Raw genomic sequence first — 20610 nt, 5'->3', positions numbered from 1 at the left:
ACCAAGCAGAATAAAGTGAGTGTTAGCAAAGACAGAGTAAAAGCCGTGCTGTTCTGTAATGTACTGTAGCAAATCAGCATCTGCTTCCCTGCCCCACATGAAAGGCTGCCTGGGGAAGGATGATGATGAAGATCGTCTTCGGCCAGTAACTGCTAATTAAAGCCACTGACTGAGGCTATTATGAAAACAATTAAGATATTTTTCCACACAGTTTCAAGCTTGAGGAAAACTGACGCGACCTCTGACCTTTCTCGTCTGACCCTGCGGCCCTCTGCTGACATCAACGCCATCTGTTAGCCATTCACCCCCCCTCTCCCCCTCTCCCCCTCTCCCCCCGCCTCTCTCTCTTCCTCCTCCCGTCCTCTCCTCCAGACTCACAGCTCCGTTGCACTCCAATCTCTGACATTAATCACCTCCCAAATCTGCCCTGCACTCGGCGCTAATCAAAGTTGCATGTGTGCCGTACATGGCCTCTGGTAAACAAGGATGTGTGTGAGTGTGAGTGTCTGTCTGTGTGTGTTATATAAGAATTAAGGTGTGTTTTTGTTGCTCCCGGGTGAGCTGCATTTTTCAAAATACAACCATGATGACAGATAACAGTGTCTCAATGAATAAAGATTTCTGAGCCACTCTCACATTTAGACGCCACCCCTCCTCCTCCTCCTCCTCCTCTTCTCTATAATAATGAATGCAAGTAGGATAGACAGGCGGTGATTCTGCCTTATCTTGATATCATCATCAATATCAGGGCGAGGCAGCAAGACGAACGGGGTGGCGGCTGTTTTGCGAGGCGCTGAATAAAGACGCGGCGATGACAGCGGTGCTGACTGAACAATGAGAGATCAGTGCACTGATTCTTTTTGGATCTGTGCGGCGCGCGGCATCCGTTTTCGGATGAACTGCCGAGCTGTGCAGAGTCAGACTGCTCTGCCTGTGAGTAACCGACTGCAGTTAGATAGCAACATCAAAACAAGCGTCTCCTCCTCTCCTCTCTCAGTGCCGGTGTCTTTTCGTTTCTCCTCCCCTCTGAGGTTTGGCTGTTGACGTTTCTGCCCAGAGAAGTGTGATTCCTGTGTCCCCACATCAGAGCCAGTGATGCTGAATGTGTGAGAGCCATCTTTAGCTTTAACCCCAGTTTGACCCATCAACTCAGACATATTCATATACTCACACACATATATCAGTTGATATTAATATTCTTTCATATTATTATAATATTTATTTTCTTCTGGATGTCGCAAATTTAATAATTATAATTGAAAGAAAATAGAAGTTTAAACTTCTGAAACCTAATCAGACCCCAAAAAAACTCCCATATCCATAAATCCACTGAAATTACTGAACCACTGTGTTGCTTATTTTATATACATGTACACAGACACGTTTCCAAAGCATTCATTATATTTCATTTGCAAGGTCTCTGAATCAAATGCAGCATTTAGTTTTTGAATTCTGTCAAAGTGAGGGCACTTTTCTAAGCTGCAACATGCACCAATCTATTCCTCAAGCTGCTGCTGAACATATGTTTAGTGGGAGTACAAGCAGTTTACCCCTGCTAGACATAAAAATGATAAACGATGGTAAAGGAATGCAGACGGCATCATTAGTGGGATGAAAATGAGCCGAGCGACAACAGAAGCCATTATTGAGATCAGGAGTTCAGTCTGTTTAGGGAGGCTCTTAATGCTCTGTGTGCGCTATAGTCATTGTCTGTGGGCAGGTGGAAGGAAGAGAGCTGAAGGTTAACTGCGATAATTTGTGTCAGAAAAATATTAGAGGAGTGTCAGTGGAGGTGGCTGAGTGGGCGTCGTTCTCTGATCCACAGATTTCAAGGAGGAATCAGTAAACGCAGCGGTGAAGCAGTGGAATAAACATGCGTCACTCGTGTGGTTTCTTACTTCAGCAGCCGTCTCTGGACCTCTGGCCAGGCGTCTTGGCGGCTCTCGTCTGTGTACATACGAAACAGAATTCGCAAGCCGCAGGCCAGGCTGCTGGTCTCCTGCTTCAACAGGTTGGGCTTTGACTTTCCTTTGAAACCTTGAACACACACACACACAACACACATGAAGGCAAAAGAAATGGAGAGCTGCCACAAGATGCCACACAGAATCCCCCACAGCCGCGCAACTTGGCGACGCGCCTGAGGTTGATTCAAGAGATGCAGACGCTGGGTTGGCGTCATACCTGCTTTCCACAGCAAAGTCCTCTGCTCGTTGTTGGAGTTGAAAGCTTTGGCGAAGCTGTGGGACTCCAGCAGGCAGTCCAGCAGCTTGAAGAGCTGCTCTGAGGTCAGGTAGCGATACATCCCCTGGTCCTGGGTTACCGTGGGGACGTCGGCTGCATATATAGCATCTCGCTTCAAAAAGACAAACACACAACGTTTAATTAATCTTTTAAGTCACATAGCTTTGAAAAAAAAACAACAACAAGATGCACAATGTTAAAGGTATAGTTCAACATTTAGGCAAATTGGCCCATTGCTATATTCCCTATAGTCTTGCGAGCAGGTTCGTTACCTTTAATTGTCGGTGCAAGTTATTTTTAGAACAGCGGAGTAGAGTCGCAAGCTTGTCCACGAGAGCGTTTTGGAGTTGTTGGATTGTGTATTTGATGAGTTTGATGAGGGATACCAACAAATCCCGTTAGCCTCCGTAGCGTAGCTCTGAGCAGCTCGCGGCTCTGCTCCACCGTTCTAAAAATAGCTTGCACCGACAATTAAAGGTAACAAACCTACTCCTAAAACTATAGGGATTATGGCAATTGGCCAAAATGTTGAACTATCCCTTTAAAGCTTTGAGAGAATACGGCTGATTATTGATCATGATTGTCACTGAACCACAGCTGTTTGTACCTGAGCAGCAGCAAAGTTCTCAGCGTCCTCCTTCTTACTGGTGGCAGGAAAAAACACAATGTTATCGATGGTCTGGATGAGCTCCAGCTGCACCACGCACTTTATCAGCAGGGCTGAGAATAAACGCTGCTCCTGGACTTCTGTGGATCACACAGGTAAACGGCCATCAGAACACACACATAAACACACACACATAAACAGACATGAACAAACAGTGGTGGTCTGTCTTTGAGTAAGTCAACAGACTCACTTGTTGGGGTCCTGCTCCTGTCCTCACACACTCCTGATGCTGTGCTGTACTGACTCTGTCGCCGGTTCTCCATGGCGATCCTGTCAGCGCTGCTGATGGAGTGCTGGTCCTCAGAGCGGGACTGGATGTCCACTGACTTCTGGGAAATGGAGTCCTGGTGGAAGGAGAAATTATACGCACAGAGCACAAACATATAAACTATGTTTAGAAATGAAAACCTCATGAAACGAGAGTGGCAAACTTTTTATTTCTGAGCAGTAAAATCGAAATAAAAGGTAAATTATAATATATGTAAATGATATTCAACAAATATCCCAAAGAAAAATATGTTAATTTCACAAAAATGATCGGCGCCATATGCAAAAGCAAGAACAAACAGTCATTCATTCACATGCAAAACAGAAAAATATTGTATTTCCTCACCAACTGTTTGTCTGACAGACTCTGTGTTGTCAAGTGTTCTCCCTCTGCTCCCGCTGGTCTCCACGTTAACAGCCTGGGAAAGAGGAAAAATAAATCATATTCATTCTTGTACAGAATAACAAATGAGTTGAGACACAGCAGAAAATTACCCGAGCCAGATAATACATCAAACCAAACAAGGTCTTAATTTAGTTTTTAAGTCTCTGTTGATTATCATTTCTACTTCCTTAGAGATATCTGTTTGGTTTGTATTTAGAAGAATCAGATTACACCAAAAACTCAGAGCAAATTGATTGTGGAAATGACACAGACAGTACATTTTATTTGCTTTTAATGACAGTAATCAAGGCAGAGTTAGAGATTTTAAGTCCTGGTTTGTGCGTGAATTATAAAGCATGTCTTGTCTTTTCTTTTTTCCTTACGAGTGTGGGATGGTGGTCTTGAAGATGTCCAGCATGCAGTTACACGTCTTGTCCCAGGTCTCCGGGGAAAACTTCTCTCCGTTCAGGATGACCACATTCTCTAGACAGTTGGTGCCTGAACGGGCAAGCTGCTCATTATCTACAGATGCAGGGATGGAGAGGGGGAGGAGGGGGAGGAGGAGGAGGCAAGAGGAGGGAGAGATAAGGGAGAGGTTATTTGAAAAAGACCGGAGTGACATAAAAAGGTAAGATTTATCAATAGATAAAGCTGAGATTTCATCTTTTGTCTGTTTTCTAATAATAGACACAAAAATCAATTAAAAGTTATTGATCTTTTGGTTAATCACAGCCAGTTAAAGGATATTTTCAGTGACATGATGACTGTTTCTTTAGCTTCTGAAACAAATTTGAGCCTTAATGGGCGCCACACATCCTGGAAATCTTGACTTTATCAAAATATCAAGATAAAGAAGAGGTTGCTGTGCACTCACCTTGCTGCACACACCAGTAGAGCTGAGCCAGGATATCGTCCAGCAGGACGTCATTAAGAGCCTCGAAGTATTGGGTGAAGACATCACAGATGGCGTAAAGTGCATGGTTGCAGGTGGTGGTCATCCACTCTGCTTTCTGCGGAACGCAAACACAAGTTCGGTCAAACACCAAAATACACCGAGAGACCACACAGGTTGTCGTGTTGTGATATTCTAGGTCCATTTGTGTGGATTTCACGGGATGTAAAAAAAAACGGCTGAGGTGAGAGAGCGGTCGTGTACCTCCGTCTGTTGCTCAGGCAGCTTCATGTTGTCAAAGATCCTGAAGACAATCCTGAACAGGTCTTGCCACCAGTGTTTTTCAAAGGTGTGCCCGTAGGTCTTCATCACTTCAAACATCACCGTTAGCCCCCTGAGAAAAACACACACACACACACACACACACAGATTTGTCCTTTTCCTTGATGCCGTAGCTGAAATTTGCTTTTTTTAGGGCACATTTTTAAAAGTCACAACCCTCCAGCTTCAGAGAACCTTCAATGAGACCACACGGAGGCTGCACTCGCCTTTATCTCTGCTTTTACATTCAGCAGGTGCTAAAACATTTCATAATTCACACATTTCAAGCTGTTTAAAAACAGCAGGTTAAAGGTGAAGCCCGCCTACCTGGTCCTGACATCCAGCTTACACCTGTTGATGATGCAGGAGAGCTCGAAGAGAATAGGGAACCATCCCCGCACCCACACGCGGTCTTCAGGCGCTACATTCATGTCATCACTGGTGTAGTCTTTGAAGGCCTGCCAGAGAAACAGGAGGCATTTTCAACACTCTAGCATTTCTGCCTCAGGGAAGAATTAACCCTCCTACACAAGATACGCGTCTCCGTTTATGCCCTCTATACACACAAACGTGCTCTCTCTCATGCCTCCGTGATGCACAGATCCTCCCTCTTTGTGTCAGACATGAGGAAAATGATAGTGTTCCACTGAATCTTTGCACAAGGCACATTTTAATACAGACTGGTATTAAATTCATCCTACACTTTAAGGAAGCACAAAGCCTTGATGATACGTTTTCAGTGTACTCAGACACATTGCGTCTAATAAAAGCTTCATCATCTGATCATATTTATTCCTACCACGGCCATGACTTGCTGCTTCATCTTCTACCTAATAGCAAACACAGAGCACCTTTAAAAGTAAGAAATAATAGAAGAAAACTGGCTCAAGACTGATGCCCCCAGTAACAAACAATGGATGTCAATTATAGATGCTTTACTGGTGATGGAACATCTTACATATAAGCTGAAAATGAAAGAAGACCTCTTTGTAAAAAGCTGGGGAAAATGGTTGTCATATAAGAAAAGACATGATTAATAAGGATGCCTAAACACATAATTACAAAACTGTACACAGGCTCTGTGTTTGCTCTGTATTGCTTTTTTTGTTTCTTTTTTGATTGTTTGATTGTTTATTTTGGATTTTCTACTCCTTAATCCTGAGGAGATTGTCTGGCAATGTATTGTCAAAATTGATATCCAAAATAAATAATTAAATTTGGTTATTATTGCTTTTTTTTGTTTCTTTTTTGATTGGTTGTTTGTTTTGTATTTTCTACTCCTTAATCCTGAAGGGATTGTCTGGCAATGTATTGTCAACATTGATATCTAAAATAAATAAATAAAAATTGTAAAAAAAAAGTGGAAGAAATAAAGCGGTTAGATATTGACCTGTGGCCTCTCTGAGACGTATTTGGCGCAGTGTCGGATGAGGCGGATGGCTTCCATGCTGGTGTCTGGGAAGGAGGCATTACAGGCGAACTCTGACAGACACTTAACGGCATCCTGGAAGGAGTCGATGGTGGCCGCAAAGTGCTTTTCAAATACATTCGCTGAGGATAAAAGAGTGGCAAAAGTAGATAGACGGAGATTAAGAGCAAGAATTTAGTATCAGATTTGATATGTGAAGTTGTTGTTACATGGTTCATAGCTGATTGTGTGTGTGTTGCACTTACTGACGATGTGGCCGGTGGTCTGGAAGGCCAGCTCTACAATGCTCTCGTCCTGATCCGAGGCGGCCAGGTGGAAGACAGAGAAGATATTCTTCCAGCCTGAGCGGATGTTTGCTGCCTGGGAATTTACCATCTGGGCTATACAGCGCACCACCATGTCTCTGATGGTGGGAGACCTGGAAAAGAGAAGACGGGAGAGTGAATTGGCAAATGGAGAGGAGGAGGTCGAGAGTCGTGGAGAAGGAGCAGATAGAAAGCGAGGAGACAGACTCAAAGACGGGAGTGGGTGAAGAAGAAATTAAGAAGCATGCGAGCTAATCAAATAAAATGATGAAAATTCATCTCTCCATTGAAGTCAATTAGCTTTGAAAGCTCTTATTAACATCCTCAATTCCATTTTCAGACAGAAACCTTAATTCAGCGCTGGCTGGTCTTGGTACGACAGGTTTGTACAGCAACTGTTGCCATAGTGAGGAGCGTTCCTAATTGCTCAGTAGTTATGAATGAGAGAAATGCTCTGCCTCCACTCACCATTACACACACGGACACACACACACACACGTAGGGGGAGGGCGGTGTGAGTGAGTCTAATGGACACACCGCGCTGCAGGGTTTACATGGCCGCCTGCCATCTCCTCTCCGTCGACGCTCTCGGCCTGTTCAACGTGTGGGTGGATTTAAACTTACACCGCTTCTCTTTCACATCAATGAAACGTGTGATGCAGTAAAACAGCTCGCCTTCAGACGTGCCGCACGCAGATAATTACAACAGCGAAGTCAAACTCATTTATAAATGATAGCTGTTAAATTCCCATTCAAGACAGATTCGGGCCAAACAAGAGGGGAAAAAAAGGGGCTTTTTCATAAATTCACTGAAAGAGTAATGCAAACAGACTGAAATGGGCCAGTTGAAATTGTCCTGTTGCTTTGCACTGAGTGAACAACCAAACAATATGCTTACTCACTGCAGTGGAGAGAGAGAAAAAAAAAGACGGATAGAAAGGGAATGAACAGTGAAGGCAGAGAGTTGCTACAGGGGCGGAGGAGAGGGGGGGTGGGGGTGGGGGGGACTTGATCCAGTGTTTGTCTGCAGCCCACAAATAGTCACCACTCAGCCACAATACAGACCCTGTCTTCACACAATCCAGCACTGCAGACTTGACACTGGTGTTGTAACATGAGCTCCGTCTCACAAATACATGCACTCTTTTTTTTCTCTTTTCTTTTCTTACCTGTTCTTTTTCATGATGTGCTCGAAAGGCCTCAGGAAGTCTTTCTGGAATCTGAAGTTAGCCAGCTCGCCCTTCTCTAAAAATTTCATGGACAGTTGCCTGAGAGAGTCCACCGCGAAAATGGCCACATCCTCATTGGAATTACAGCCGACCTGCGCGGAGATGAAACGTTTCGGTATCATAAAACTGGATTTTTAACATTTTTCATCATTTTTTCAAGTCAAGTGCAGCTTCCAATGAACAAACTGTCCTTTTAGTACAAGACAGGGCAGTGAAACAAGCAGCTAGGTGAACAGACGAAACAGTTTATGCTTCACGTAAAAAAATTTTTTTTTAAAGTTTTCTTAAAATCCACTTTCCAATATGATGAATGGCTGCTCTGATGATTTCATTTTACACACGCCAAAACCAGTTTGCAGGTTCTCAGTGAGAAAAAGAGCGTGTCTATGAATTCCAAACTGCCAAAAAGCTTTTCTGGCAACAATGTGTGTACATAAGTGACTGAAATCATCTTGCAAAGCGAAGGAGGTGGGAGTGGGAAAAAAATGTTTGCTGCTCAGTTTTTTCTTGTTTACCCTCAGGCTTTAGGGACGTCTAAATAGTCAATAATTAAAACTATTTAAACAACATTTTTTATCCAACGCCTACAACGTGCTTCTGTTTCTGAGTATCTGTGCCTGATGTGGGACACCATCCCTCACCCACCTTGTTGAAATGGTCTCCGATCACCTCCCAGATCCTGGACCACTGCAACCTGATGCGGCCCATGTTGTAGTAGGAGATCTCCACTATTTTTTGCAGGCTGAACATACGTGGGTGTGTCGGCGAGGCCAGCTCATCCATGGACACAGCGCACAGCCAGCGCACAAAATCAACTGACAAATAGACAGAAGATGTTGGCAATGAGCAAAGAGAAAAAGGTGCTTTTGTACAGGCAATGTGACTCACGATGATCAAAAATAGCTAGAATGCACCCGTCCTTGAAGTGGCAGGTAAGTACAGAGTGGAGCTGGTTCAGCTCGACTCACCTATCGCATTGCCATCCAGTCTGGTAGAACCAGTGAATATCCTGAAGCAGAGAGAGATGAGGATGATTGCTTAGAGACACATTCAATTAGCAACTTTTTAGACAACATAAATCTGCACTCTTTCCAAAAACAGAGAATACAAGGGGATGAGAACAATGTCTGATGCAAAAGAGAAGCATATGTGATCACAACATGCTGTCTGTTAATGTTCAACTGCCTTTGAATGCTTCAAGGAAATCTCAAGGAATCTTTTGTCCTTCTCTGTGCTAGAAATTCAATATTTGGTTTGTTATACCACATTATAGCAAACTAAGAATGGATTATATTTTTAAAAAAAACAGGCATGGGAGTAGAACCGAAGTATCGCAGCCTAAATTTTGTTATTTTCAGTCCAGGGTGACGACATTACCTGTCGACAGCAACCACCACGCTCTGAGAGCTGGTCTCTCCGATGGATTCCTGAATGCTGGCGATCTGCTTACGGTCCACCGTCCCTCCGACTGCAGAGCAAAGCAAAGAGGATTCAGACAGGATTCAGACTAAAAAAGTGCCAGTGATATTGTACATTTGTGCATTTGTAAGACAGTCACTGACCTAGACCCAGGTACTCGTCGTTGCTCTGCTCCTTTGTACTAGTGATAAAGCCCTCTTTGCCCCGCACCGTCCCTGAGATGTAGCGTGCCTTCACTCCCGTACCGATGAGCTGAGCCAGTTCCAACTGACTGATGCACTTCATGATCTGAGAGGAGACATATCAAAAACAGTGACACATTTGGAGGACAGTGAGAGAGCAATGGACATCTCTGCTGTGAGAAATCCGAGAGACATTTTAAAGCGAGGTAAGAATATCAAACCTCATGCCAGGAGTTGCCCAGGTAGTTGCCATCGGTGTGGGCCACAGTGATGAGGGTCTTGATGGTGTCGATGTTTTTCTGCTTCATTTCTGAGATGCCAGAGCTGGCTGTCAGCAGGGTGAACCGCGCCAGGGCCTGGACGTACGCATCCCTCTCCAACTGTAACAAAAATCAAGCCAGTGTGTCAGAAACACCGCAGCGTTAGCAGCAGGGCACAGCAATTATTCCTCCGGCTCTGACAGCCAGCAGTTACCTGTATGCAGAAGATACATGCTATCCTGATGGCGCAGCGGATTCCTTCCAGACACAGAGAGGCCACCTCGGTGTCGTCGCAGTCCTGCAGGCCCACGCTGAAAGCGGCCAGGAAGGGCGTCCATGCCAGCTGAGGAACAATAGAGGAGGGTGAGCTGTCCAATTTGTGTGTGAAACAGTGTGTGTACTGTAGTGGTGTGCATCTTCACTGGCCTCACGATTCAATTCCATTACGATTCATCAGTCTACACACATGGTCTTTTCATTATTTAACATAAATGGTCGGATGAATATGATAACTTTTAATTTACATAATAATATTTAAATGCATTTCCACAATACAGCAGCTTCCTTGGAGTCTGAACACACTAAGAAAAAGAAAAGGCCGAGCCTATTTAAAGGTGCACTTGTTAATTTCTCAAAAACAAAACATAAATCTTGGCATTGTGCTTTAAATTAAAAGAAATCACTGTCTCTGTATGTGAACAACATCATTTAACCTGAATGAATTATTTAAATCTAAAAATCGATAATGTGACATAACTGCATCGATTCAGAATCGATGAAGACGATTATCTTCGACACCCCTAGTGAACTGTACCTCACGATACATCTGTGTGTGTCTGCTTGTGTTACCTTGAACATGGGTCTGACGTGCTCCAGATGTGTGGCGCTGGTGAAGGGGGCCTGGACGTGGCTGACGGCCTCCATCAGAGCCTTGGCCGTCTTGGCCATCTGCTCCATCTCAACGTTGTACAGCAGACGCCTCTGCTTCTCGCTCGCCACACCTGAGCAAGAGTCAACACCACAGGGTCACACACTGCACAGAAACACCCATACAGAGATTTTTTTTCTTCTTCTAACAACCAAACTGCACAAAATTATGCTAATTTTGGGTAAGCAACTGTACTGTCTGCTGTATATTTTAATGAAGCTTCAGAAATAGCTGCATCCAAAGCTACTCCTCCTGTGCTTTATACAATGCTGCTTGAAAGTTTGTGAACCCTCCAAACATGGTGCCTGTGATAGTGCCCAAATAATTTGATTCTGAACTCATCTGTCCAGAGAATGGACATCCAGAAGGACTCTGGTTTGTCCAAGTGATCTCTGGGAAAGTTTAAACGGGCAACTTTCTTTCTTGAGAACAGAGACTTCCTCCTAGCAACTTTCCCATTAATGACATGTCTATTTATTTTTCGCTTGATTACTGTATAGACACATGTACATTTATCCCAGGTGCTGCCAGAGAGGTCTGCAACTCTCTGGAGATGAGATCTTACAAAACCTTTCCTAAGGATGTCTCATTTGATTGGTCTGCTTAATTGATTACTTGAGCACCCACGTGTGTTTCATCCGAGTCTATCACCCACTTGACTTTAACCGATGCAGCTGGGGTTCACTTACTTTTGCAAATCACGTTCACATACTTCACTGGCTACACACAAAAACAAGTGCATGGAATTGATAACCATAAACCTGACATTTCATAGATGTGATGATAAAATAAGAGACTCATGATAAAAAAACAAAAAAATCAAAACTACTCCTAGGGGTTCAGAAACTTTAAAGCAGCACTGTAAGTCTCATCAACAACAAAGACATCAGGTAGAAGATGATGAACGCGTCATGGCAGCCAGACTCACTGTGCTTGTTGGATTTCATGGTGAGCTCCTTCGTCTCCTTCATGGCAATCTTTTTCCCCGCGATCTCGTCGTAGATGGCCGAGAGGTACTCCTCAGGCAGGTCTTTGCTGTCGTTGATGCCTCGGTTCATCTTGATGTATTGCTCTTTTGTCATCTTATTCTTCACCTTTGCAGACGACAGCGAAGATATGGGTCAAAAGCTGCTTATGCAACCCCTCTGATTTATGTTGCGCTCATATCTGACTGCTGTCCCCAAGGCTGCCACCCCACTGAGGCGAAATGCTTACCTGTGGACTGTGAAGGTCTGTTGTCAGCATGATGATGGAGTAGGCAAGGACGTACGCGGTGTCAGCGCTGGCAAAGAGGGTTTGTCTAGAAAAATTGAAATGGGAGGGAGGGACACAGAGAACAGCATGTTGTAAAGTGCGTGGGCCAAATTAAATTCAGCTCTTTTCATCGGGATCTTCCAACAAGAAATCTAAGCTCACCCCTGATTGCACTCCAGGTATCTCGCTGCAAATTTCTCCATGAGCCTGTCGATCTTCTGCGCCTCTCCGGGGAGCCGAAACCCCTCCAAGAACATCCTCAGAGCAGAGACAAAGTCTTTGCCCTGGAAGTCCATTTGATCCACGTATGCGTACATCACCTCTTTATTGAAACGGTCATTATCCCCGAGGAACTCTCCCACCTGGGTCTGAAAAAACAGGATCAGACAGAGGTAAGTCTTGTGTTTTCCATGCATGGGAGTCTAAAACGATCACCTCTTATTTTCCTGTTCATAAGAGGGAAAAGCGGAGTGAGAAAATCGATTCAAGCCCTGCAGAAGAGCAACTTATTTGTCCTTTCTTATCATTTCCTGCCACTAGAAGCTAATAAGAGCCACTAATGGCAGGAACCCTCCAATAAGTGTGAATTGGATAAATACATGTTACACTTCCATGGTTACCCGCTCTGTTTGAAGCTGTGCTGCTACTGCAGCTGAGGGCCCTTGTTTTTAACGGATGCTATGAACACTCTTTATTGCTGATTACTGCTGTGAACAAGACGCCTTTGAGGCTGTCCAATCAAGGCCGAGTGTGCTCCTCACCACAGTCAACATTTAACATTGTGCATGTAACAGGGTTCCTACACATTTGAAATGTCCAAATTCCATACTTTTTCCAGACCCTAATTTCCAGATTTCTCGGTAAAAAATTCAAATAATTTGTGATATTTGAGTAAATAGTTGTGCAATATATAAAAAAAATCATGCAATTAATCATTTGTTTTCATTTGTATTCTGAATGTGTATGCCATTATGTAACCAAATAATTTCCAGGAGATTTTAGCTATAGGTAGCACATACAAAAATAATTAACCCAGATAACTTCAGATAAGACCAAACCCAGATAAGATATTAAGATAAATATATTTCCATACAATAATTTCCATTTTCCATACTTTTCCAGACCTGGAAATGTATAAAATCAAATTCCATACTTTCCATACTTTCCATACTTGCGTAGGAACCCTGATGTAAGATTCTGGGTTAGACCAGCTGTTTGCTGCTCATGGACAGACATTAGATTATAGTGCAGCCTCTGTGTGTGGTTTGACTAGCTGATACACACAGCAGAGCTGGACTGGCGTCAATTATCTAGTCTATCATCCACCAGGGGATACAGCAGTTTCAATGTCTTAGATCTGAGACAAAAAATTAAGTAGCACAAAGACGGAAGCTGATGATGATGTTGTTCCAAATAATGATGCAAATGCAGTAAGAAATCATCAAGAGTGCAGTTGCATCCAGAAATTATTTCAGTTCAAATTGTTTAACAAACAAACAACATTTTATAATCACACTTTTGAGGACATATAACAGTTTTCTTCAGATTATGCATCGATGGGTAAGATTTCTGTAGAATTGAGATTAATTTCTGTTTCTTTTCAATCTGATTCACACAACACATGTTTTGGAGATTGAATGCATCACATGTACAGCTGGCACAATCTTCCCATGTGCTTTGGCTGAATATCACAATCATTCGATCCACTCTTGGATTTCTCCAAGTGGAGAAACACTGTAGTCAGAACATCTTGACCGGGATCAGTTTGTACTGTCACAGAGTTAAAATGTGTCGTTGCGCAAGCAGCACAGCAACAATATGATTTTAGATCTCTCTTATAGAGTTTGGTTTTAGTCGAGAAAAAAAAAAATTGTTACCGAATCAAGTCTCTCTTCCTGGTGCAAGAACTGAGCAAGGTCCTCTGGGGTTGTACCCAGCATGCCTTGCTCTTGAAGGTACTGGATTCCTCTCTTTGGTTTCTTGTTGAAGCTGTGTAAGGTAAAGAAAACAAAACTCGATGTAGCCACAGTATCAATGGGACAGAATGAAAGATTTAACTGTGTGTGTGTGTGTGTGTGTGTGTGTGTGTGTGTGTGTGTGTGTGTGTGTGTGTGTGGTGACACGTACAGGTCGATGCCCTGCTCGATGATCTCCTTCTGCTGTTTGAGGACTTCAAACTGCTCGGGGTTGTCGGTGCCTGACATCTGGGTGCTGTAGCTGCCGATGCCAGACGAGGCCGTGGAGTCCAGAGAGTTAATGCTCCCATAGCGGTTTATGGTCTCGGGGGCCTTGGTCTCTGTGCTCTCCTGCTCTGATGGCTTCTCTTGACCTGGGGAAGGGGAGGGTGGTGGCAAAACAACACAAGATAAGATCACCCAGGAGGGATGAGTCAAAAACACACCAAGTGTCTCTATTGTTACTGTAAGAAGCAACCCCCTGACATCATCATGAAGATGAAAGTTTTAAATTGAAACTCTGTTGCTGGCACAAATCGAGCCCCGAGGCTTTTAAAAAAAGAGCTAACTTACAGCTAGAACTGCAGGAGAGAGACTTTAGTAATTGAAAGTGGAAACTGCAACAGGGATCAAAACGGCCCTGAGGCCCTCTTAATGATTGTTGTTGGCAGGGAGGGTCTGCACGCTCACATGCACGGCCTAACAAACACACACTTATTCACACCGACACACAGAGCAGGTGCAAGGCAGGGCAGGAGAGGAGAGGAGGCTGGTATAAAAGGTGGTTTATCTAAAAGGCTCCAGGGTGTCAAAGAGGAAGCGGCCAGAATTTAGAGGCTGAAAAAGCTTCTTAATCCTGCAGAGAGGAGCTGGGGGATCTGCTGCTGCTGGGGCGGGTACACCCTGTAGCCCTGAGTTAAGGCCAGGCGTCTGATTACCCGTCGGAAACTCTTTAAAACATTCAGGACAGTGCGGTAATGTGAGCTCGCAGTGCGCCTCCCATTCTTAGCCTTACAGAGTGGAGAGAAACAGGTGGAGGGATACAAAGGGAGGGAAGGAGGGGAAACAAACGGTGAGTTTATGCTGTGTAGTGGGGAAACGCTAATTTACATTTTCAGGAAAAACATCAAGTTGGATTTTTACCCATTTAGTTTTTAAAACAAAATGCTTTTTTACATTAGTTTAAATAAATCCAAACACGGCTCTGGTTACGGTCTATGGGGTGTGAGTAGGTAACAGGAAACCCTAAAAACAACACAGGTTATATGATGCAAGACTAATCCAAAACTGCCTAAAGCTACAAACACAACAGAGCTTAATATGCACGATTCCCATCACAGCAACATGTTGTTACAAACACCTCATACAGTTTTACCTGCTCTGGCTTTGAAGTCATCCAAAAAAAAGGAAAGAAAGGGGACAATTGAAAGAACGGAGATGAATATAGTTCTGTGATCCTGTTATTCTGTTGTTTTGAAATTAGGGTTTATAACTGAGTGAGAGGAAAAAATCCTACAACAGCCAACAGGGTGAATTTAACATTCAAATGTCAAATTCTGACCGATGAGCTTCTGCTACATCACTAATGACTTGTCATAAGTTTCGGCCTGATAACGTCCCTGCTTTCCTCTGCCCTGACAGCTTAGCCCGAGGGTAGCCTGTGGTTTCCCTTCCAAGGACTTGTGGGATATCTATCCAAGCCTTTTGCAAAGCAGCACTTTATTCCTCAGTTTGAGCTCCTCCTTCGGCAAACAGCAGAGACTCTGTGTTGTGCAAAAGACACAGGAGTCTCACACACAGGATCTGCTCCTGAAGGGCATTTCATCCCACTTGGGCCTGAAGGTATCGCTCTGTTTTAAAGCTAAACTTTCTGGATCAGCCTGCCTGTGCTGGACTCGGAGCAGTGTCTCGTTTTCTCCTCCGGCTGTAGCCGAGTTTGTGGATGCTCATTTTCCTTCTCAGTAGCAGCAGCTTCCCTGATGAATGCCAACTGTCAATCCTACGACTGACTGCAGCCGCTGCTGATGGACGAGAGCTTCATCGCTAACCTCAGTTAACCTCAATGATGAACTGCTGTCAGAACGGAGTGACCAGCGGAAAAAGACTAGTTTGAACCTCGGCCATCTCATCTATGATACTTTCAAAAATACAAGTTAAACTCTCCCTAGATTATTGAGGATAAGCGACAACCTGGATTTTTTCCAGGATGTGCCTTTTTAAAGTGTTAAAATAAATCCAAACTTACACTTTTGGACAAGTAATATATAAATCACATGCAGAACTTTCAACAATAAAACCAAACTCTCTTCAAATTCCTTCCAGGAATTACACAACACGTCCCCTTGTTTCATTCAGCTTTGACCTGAGTGATTGCACGACAGCTCAACAGCAACAGATTATTCTATGTGTCGTTACCCTGAAGTGGAGGATAAACATGAATTCTGACAGTGATGTGCCTAAAGACTAAATATTGGATCAGTGCGCAGAATGAGAATGAATTGAAAGGTCATTTCTTTCCATCTCGTATTCAGCTCAGGTGTGACAGCTGCCAGATCGTCCTGATGAATTACAGTCACGTTGGTTTTGGTGTCTTACCAAGGCTGGTCTGGGAGTTGGGGTTGACATATTGGTCTTTACTCCACTCGACCATGCACTTCAGGATGGACACTAGACATTCAAGGCCTTTCTTTCTCAGGGTCAGCTCCTGGAGACGTTTAGAAAAAAATGTAACCACGAGGTTAACACAACAGGTGTAGAGTTACACAACATCAGATTTAATGTTAGAGAAACAAAATATAACCTGTAGTGGTGTTGTGCCGAGCTCATGCCCGCCGCGACCCTGCGCGATTTTTGAGAGGTCGTTCACCAAGCGTTCAAATATGTTAGCAGCATTCAAGTCACAGTCATAGTTCACGTATATGTCCACCACACTCTGGGCATCTGAAAGACACAGATGAGAAACAGACGGAAAACTTGTGAACAACAAATTCAGACCATGTGCACTGTTTTTATGGACGATTAATAATCTGAATAATTATATAATTTATTAAGGGTTAGTTAAACCATTTCATTAATTGGAACCTTTATAAGTATTATGTAATTAGAGGTTTAGGTGTACTACAGGCTTCACTTCATTACTGCATCATTATTTAAGAGCAAGCTGTTATTATTTACTCACGAAATATCAGTGTTAGAGGGGAAATTACTTTGAAAGAAATGAAAACAGTGACACAAACCTGCACATATTCTAGTGAGGGTTTGTATGACCATCCACTTGTGGTCGTAGGAGCTCGTGGACGTCTCCAGGATGTAGAGGAAAATCTCCTTGAAGAAGACCTGCAGGCAGAGACCACGTGACGGTGAGGAAGACAACAGGCAGACAAAGTGAAAACAGCATCAGAAACCCCCCACATAAATTCACTTGTGTGGACACAGACAACAGAGCGGGTGCTGGTCACGCATTAGACACTCACAGAACAATACACTGCAGGCAATAGAAAAGAAAAAGGTGAGTGTGACTCAATTACAACAAGGTGGATGAATGTGCGCAGGCTCAGCTCTCTGAGAGTCCACTTCTTCTATATCATTTATGTCGGCTGCCTGCTGTATGGAGATGTTGGTGTTCTCCAACAAAGAAAAAGGAAAAAAAGATACTGAGAACATAAAAGAGCTTCTATTCTCACATATTTTCTATGTACATTATAACTTGCAGTAATAGAAATAACAATGCATCATGGAAAAATAACATTACGATGAATTTACGTTGCTGTGTTGCAATTAATATTTTGCACCCACTTTCTCACAACCTTCTCACTTCAGTCATGAATTTCCTGTGTTTCCCTGAAAGACTGTCAACAGCCAGAAAAGGTGTGAAACGGCTGCATGTGTGGATGTTTAAATATAGCCGCGCTTAGCCAACTAGTTCATCAGGTTTTCCCTGCGTACTCGATCTGAATCCAAATAGAACAGGACTAAAAAAAAAAAATGAAAGAAAAAATTGAACACAACACAAATTACCAAGTGGAGAGCATGCAGCAAGCAAGTATGTGAGTTGTTTCTGGATAGCCGTCACTGTGTCGCACTAAAAGCTTTTCAGTGGACAAGTTAAATGCCTTATGGTTTCCTCTGTTTTTAAGCACAGAATTTTACCTCGATTTGCATCTTGAGGTGCGTCTTGAAGTGGGAGAGCAGAGTGAGGAAAATGGATAGCGAGAGTTCGAAGACCTCAGGCACCGAGGACACGCCGTTCTTGGACAGGGCCACGCACAGGTACTGCTTGATGGCGTTGATGAACATCTCGTTGGTCTTGAAGATGGGCCCGGCGTTCTGCAGGATGGACAGCAGCAGCTGGAGGGACAAGACCTTCGATCGCAGCTCGTGGGACCTGAGGAAGTTCAAGCAGAGAGGGATCAGCGAAGATTTGACACTTACCCATAGAAATAAAGTTCTGGTAACGATGCGAAGTTCAATAAGTAAGGATGAATACTTTTCTAATAAGGGAAGAGATGAAAGTAAGAGAGCAAATACTGCCTGTGTGTAGTTTTGTTTGTTAGTGCATAAATTGCAGGTTCATGCCTGTATCTTTGGCTCTTTGCTTTGCTGTGTTCCCTAACAACCCTTTGAAAATGAGGCTGGCTGCTGCATAAAACAACTTAAAGGATTTTTTTCCCCCAGCCATCTGCTCAAGACTCTTAGAACACATTATCCAATTTGATGAGCATTAACATTTCAGGCATACAAACAAAAAAAGGGAGAAAAAAAAGAGAAAGAGAGGGAGAGAGAAAGTAGACTCACTTAAACCGAGTACTTATAAATGATGATATGTCCTTCAAGCAAAGTTACACCTCAAAGAAGCAGCTGTGTAATGCACACCACATCACACTGTGTCTCTCCATCAGAGAGTTACAATCTTCAACAGCCTTCAAAGAAATGCTGGGACAACTAAATCAAATCTCCTCTGCGTGTGGAGCTTCAGCTTGTCTGAACTGTTTTTCTGCAGCAGCAGGACAGGAAAAAAAAAATATAGCTAAAAAAAAACATACTTTCAGCTACTTTATATGCTGAGATCGGCTGCTTCTCTGCAACGTCTTCCATCTCTGGCGAGCAGACAAAACAGGATTTATGTGGCACAACAAAAACATGTTTCTACATCTCGCACTGCAAACGGCCAAAAAATATGGACTAGAAAAACCTGACACTGAAGTTACAGTAAGATCGTCATGATGAAATGCAACAGCAAACTGACATGGGTTTCCATGGTAACATGTCCTCAAAGCAAAATGGTAGGGAAGGGAAATGATGGAACAGGACAATGTAGAAGTGTGACAAAAACACATTATGTTTATCTAAAATGATGCAATTTTGAATGAGGGGATTATTGGTTGGGATTGGGACACATTTTACTTTTTACATTTTAATTTAAAAAAAATGCAGCTTCTGCATCACTTGGCCATATATTTTGATTATATTGTGAATTAATTGTGAAGATAAAATCTGCTCTTATCAAATGTCATTTACACATGAAGTCATGATGAAAGAATGCAAAGAAAAACCTAAATCCAAAGACTTGTATAAGAAACTACATTACCCATAATTCAGTGACAAAATCTTTGGTAGTTTTGCTCTTCCATGCAAATTAAGTCACTTGGGGTGTGTTATAGAAATATATGTGTTTATTTCACATCCCATCAACGAAAGTCTGAATTAGATTGTTAGCATTTCTAATAACTAACACAGTTTGGAGAATACAAAGAGGGAATTATCAGATTTGACAAAAGTCAGTTGAAGCCATTGTTAATAGGATGTGTCCATATTTGTTTTCAGCATTTATCCTTGTCTGGATTTGTGTGCCTGAATGTAAAAATCCATTTGACAACACAGGTCATTTTTGTATGTTTCGTACTAAAAAATAACCTCTGAGGTCTAACAGGAAAATAATAAGCCCTCCGGAGAGAGGAAGTGATGTTTTTAATGCACCATGAAGATACAAAGTAGTTTGTGATGGTTAAGGTCATAATAATGCTGCTGGTTATCCTGTGTGCTGTGTTGTATGTGTGCGGTTCAGAGAGGGAAACATCAGGCAGGGCAGCCTTGTTAGAGGAGTGAAAGGTTTCTGTCTGGCACTGACACGACACATCAGTGCTCAGGTAATTGACATGGCCTTCATCAGACAGACAGACGCAAATGCGCGCGCACGCACACACACACGCACTTTTCACCACATTAATTTTGAAAGCCATTCAAGTGTGCGCTAACATTTTGCCAACTGACATAAAAAATTTGAAAAGATGAAACAGATTTTTAAAAAAGTAAACAAACACATATCAAAGTCACGCAGCAGACACTGTGTGAATCGAGTTACACGCAAGAACCAGATGCAGGAAATCCTGTTTCACATAAGATACTGCTATCAGGACGAGGCAATCAGATGCCTCTATTTTGGCAAAGCAGAGCATGGCCAGAAGAAATATTGACTGTTGGCAGAATCAGATCATTCCTGTCTCCTTTATGTCGCTTTGAAAAAAAGGGAAATGGTTAAAGGGGGATTCTGTGCTTCATGAAAAAGAGAAGTGATTCATAAAGTGCTGAGCAATGCCTCATTGTCTCCTTCATCATTTTAAACCATGATGCATGTCTAGTCCTACAACCAACACACTCTTTTTCCCCTTTTGATATTCACAACCCATTCAACCAACACATAATAAGCTGGACATCATCCATGTGATTAAAAATAAATGTTCTGTCTATGTCAGAATCTAACATGGTGATTACAAGTTAATGACACTAATTATGTCCATTATTTTGCTTCCTCCATTGTGAACTGTGGAAATTCTGGTGTGTTTTTCTAACCAGGTTTAAAAGTTCACTGTCTGT

At 43.0% G+C, this 20610-nt stretch overlaps 1 protein-coding gene across 2 annotated transcripts in view; it reads right to left on the bottom strand.

Moving 5' to 3' along the window:
* arfgef1 (ADP-ribosylation factor guanine nucleotide-exchange factor 1 (brefeldin A-inhibited)) overlaps positions 1–20610 on the bottom strand; it is a 53089-nt gene that overhangs the window by 2464 nt on the left and 30015 nt on the right. For both annotated transcript variants that reach the window (XM_085763077.1, XM_085763076.1), the window contains 28 exons: positions 17887–18121; positions 16974–17073; positions 16538–16677; positions 16333–16441; positions 13910–14111; positions 13660–13771; positions 11945–12150; positions 11744–11828; positions 11457–11622; positions 10450–10601; positions 9815–9943; positions 9562–9720; positions 9302–9446; positions 9117–9207; positions 8708–8748; positions 8385–8554; positions 7680–7831; positions 6451–6623; positions 6167–6327; positions 5104–5234; positions 4720–4849; positions 4438–4573; positions 3947–4085; positions 3525–3597; positions 3102–3255; positions 2852–2991; positions 2185–2356; positions 1899–2037 (listed from right to left, as the gene is read on the bottom strand). In XM_085763077.1, the coding sequence (XP_085619203.1) occupies positions 1899–2037; positions 2185–2356; positions 2852–2991; positions 3102–3255; positions 3525–3597; positions 3947–4085; positions 4438–4573; positions 4720–4849; positions 5104–5234; positions 6167–6327; positions 6451–6623; positions 7680–7831; positions 8385–8554; positions 8708–8748; positions 9117–9207; positions 9302–9446; positions 9562–9720; positions 9815–9943; positions 10450–10601; positions 11457–11622; positions 11744–11828; positions 11945–12150; positions 13660–13771; positions 13910–14111; positions 16333–16441; positions 16538–16677; positions 16974–17073; positions 17887–18121 (3942 nt within the window). The remainder of the gene's footprint in view (positions 1–1898; positions 2038–2184; positions 2357–2851; positions 2992–3101; positions 3256–3524; positions 3598–3946; positions 4086–4437; positions 4574–4719; positions 4850–5103; positions 5235–6166; positions 6328–6450; positions 6624–7679; positions 7832–8384; positions 8555–8707; positions 8749–9116; positions 9208–9301; positions 9447–9561; positions 9721–9814; positions 9944–10449; positions 10602–11456; positions 11623–11743; positions 11829–11944; positions 12151–13659; positions 13772–13909; positions 14112–16332; positions 16442–16537; positions 16678–16973; positions 17074–17886; positions 18122–20610) is intronic.

This window comes from Trachurus japonicus, chromosome 20, assembly GCF_045865225.1.
Source record: "Trachurus japonicus isolate A0001 chromosome 20, Traja_1.0".
NCBI lineage: Eukaryota > Metazoa > Chordata > Actinopteri > Carangiformes > Carangidae > Trachurus > Trachurus japonicus.
Note: the sequence above shows the minus strand (reverse complement) of the source record. Positions and strands in the feature narration are given on the sequence as shown.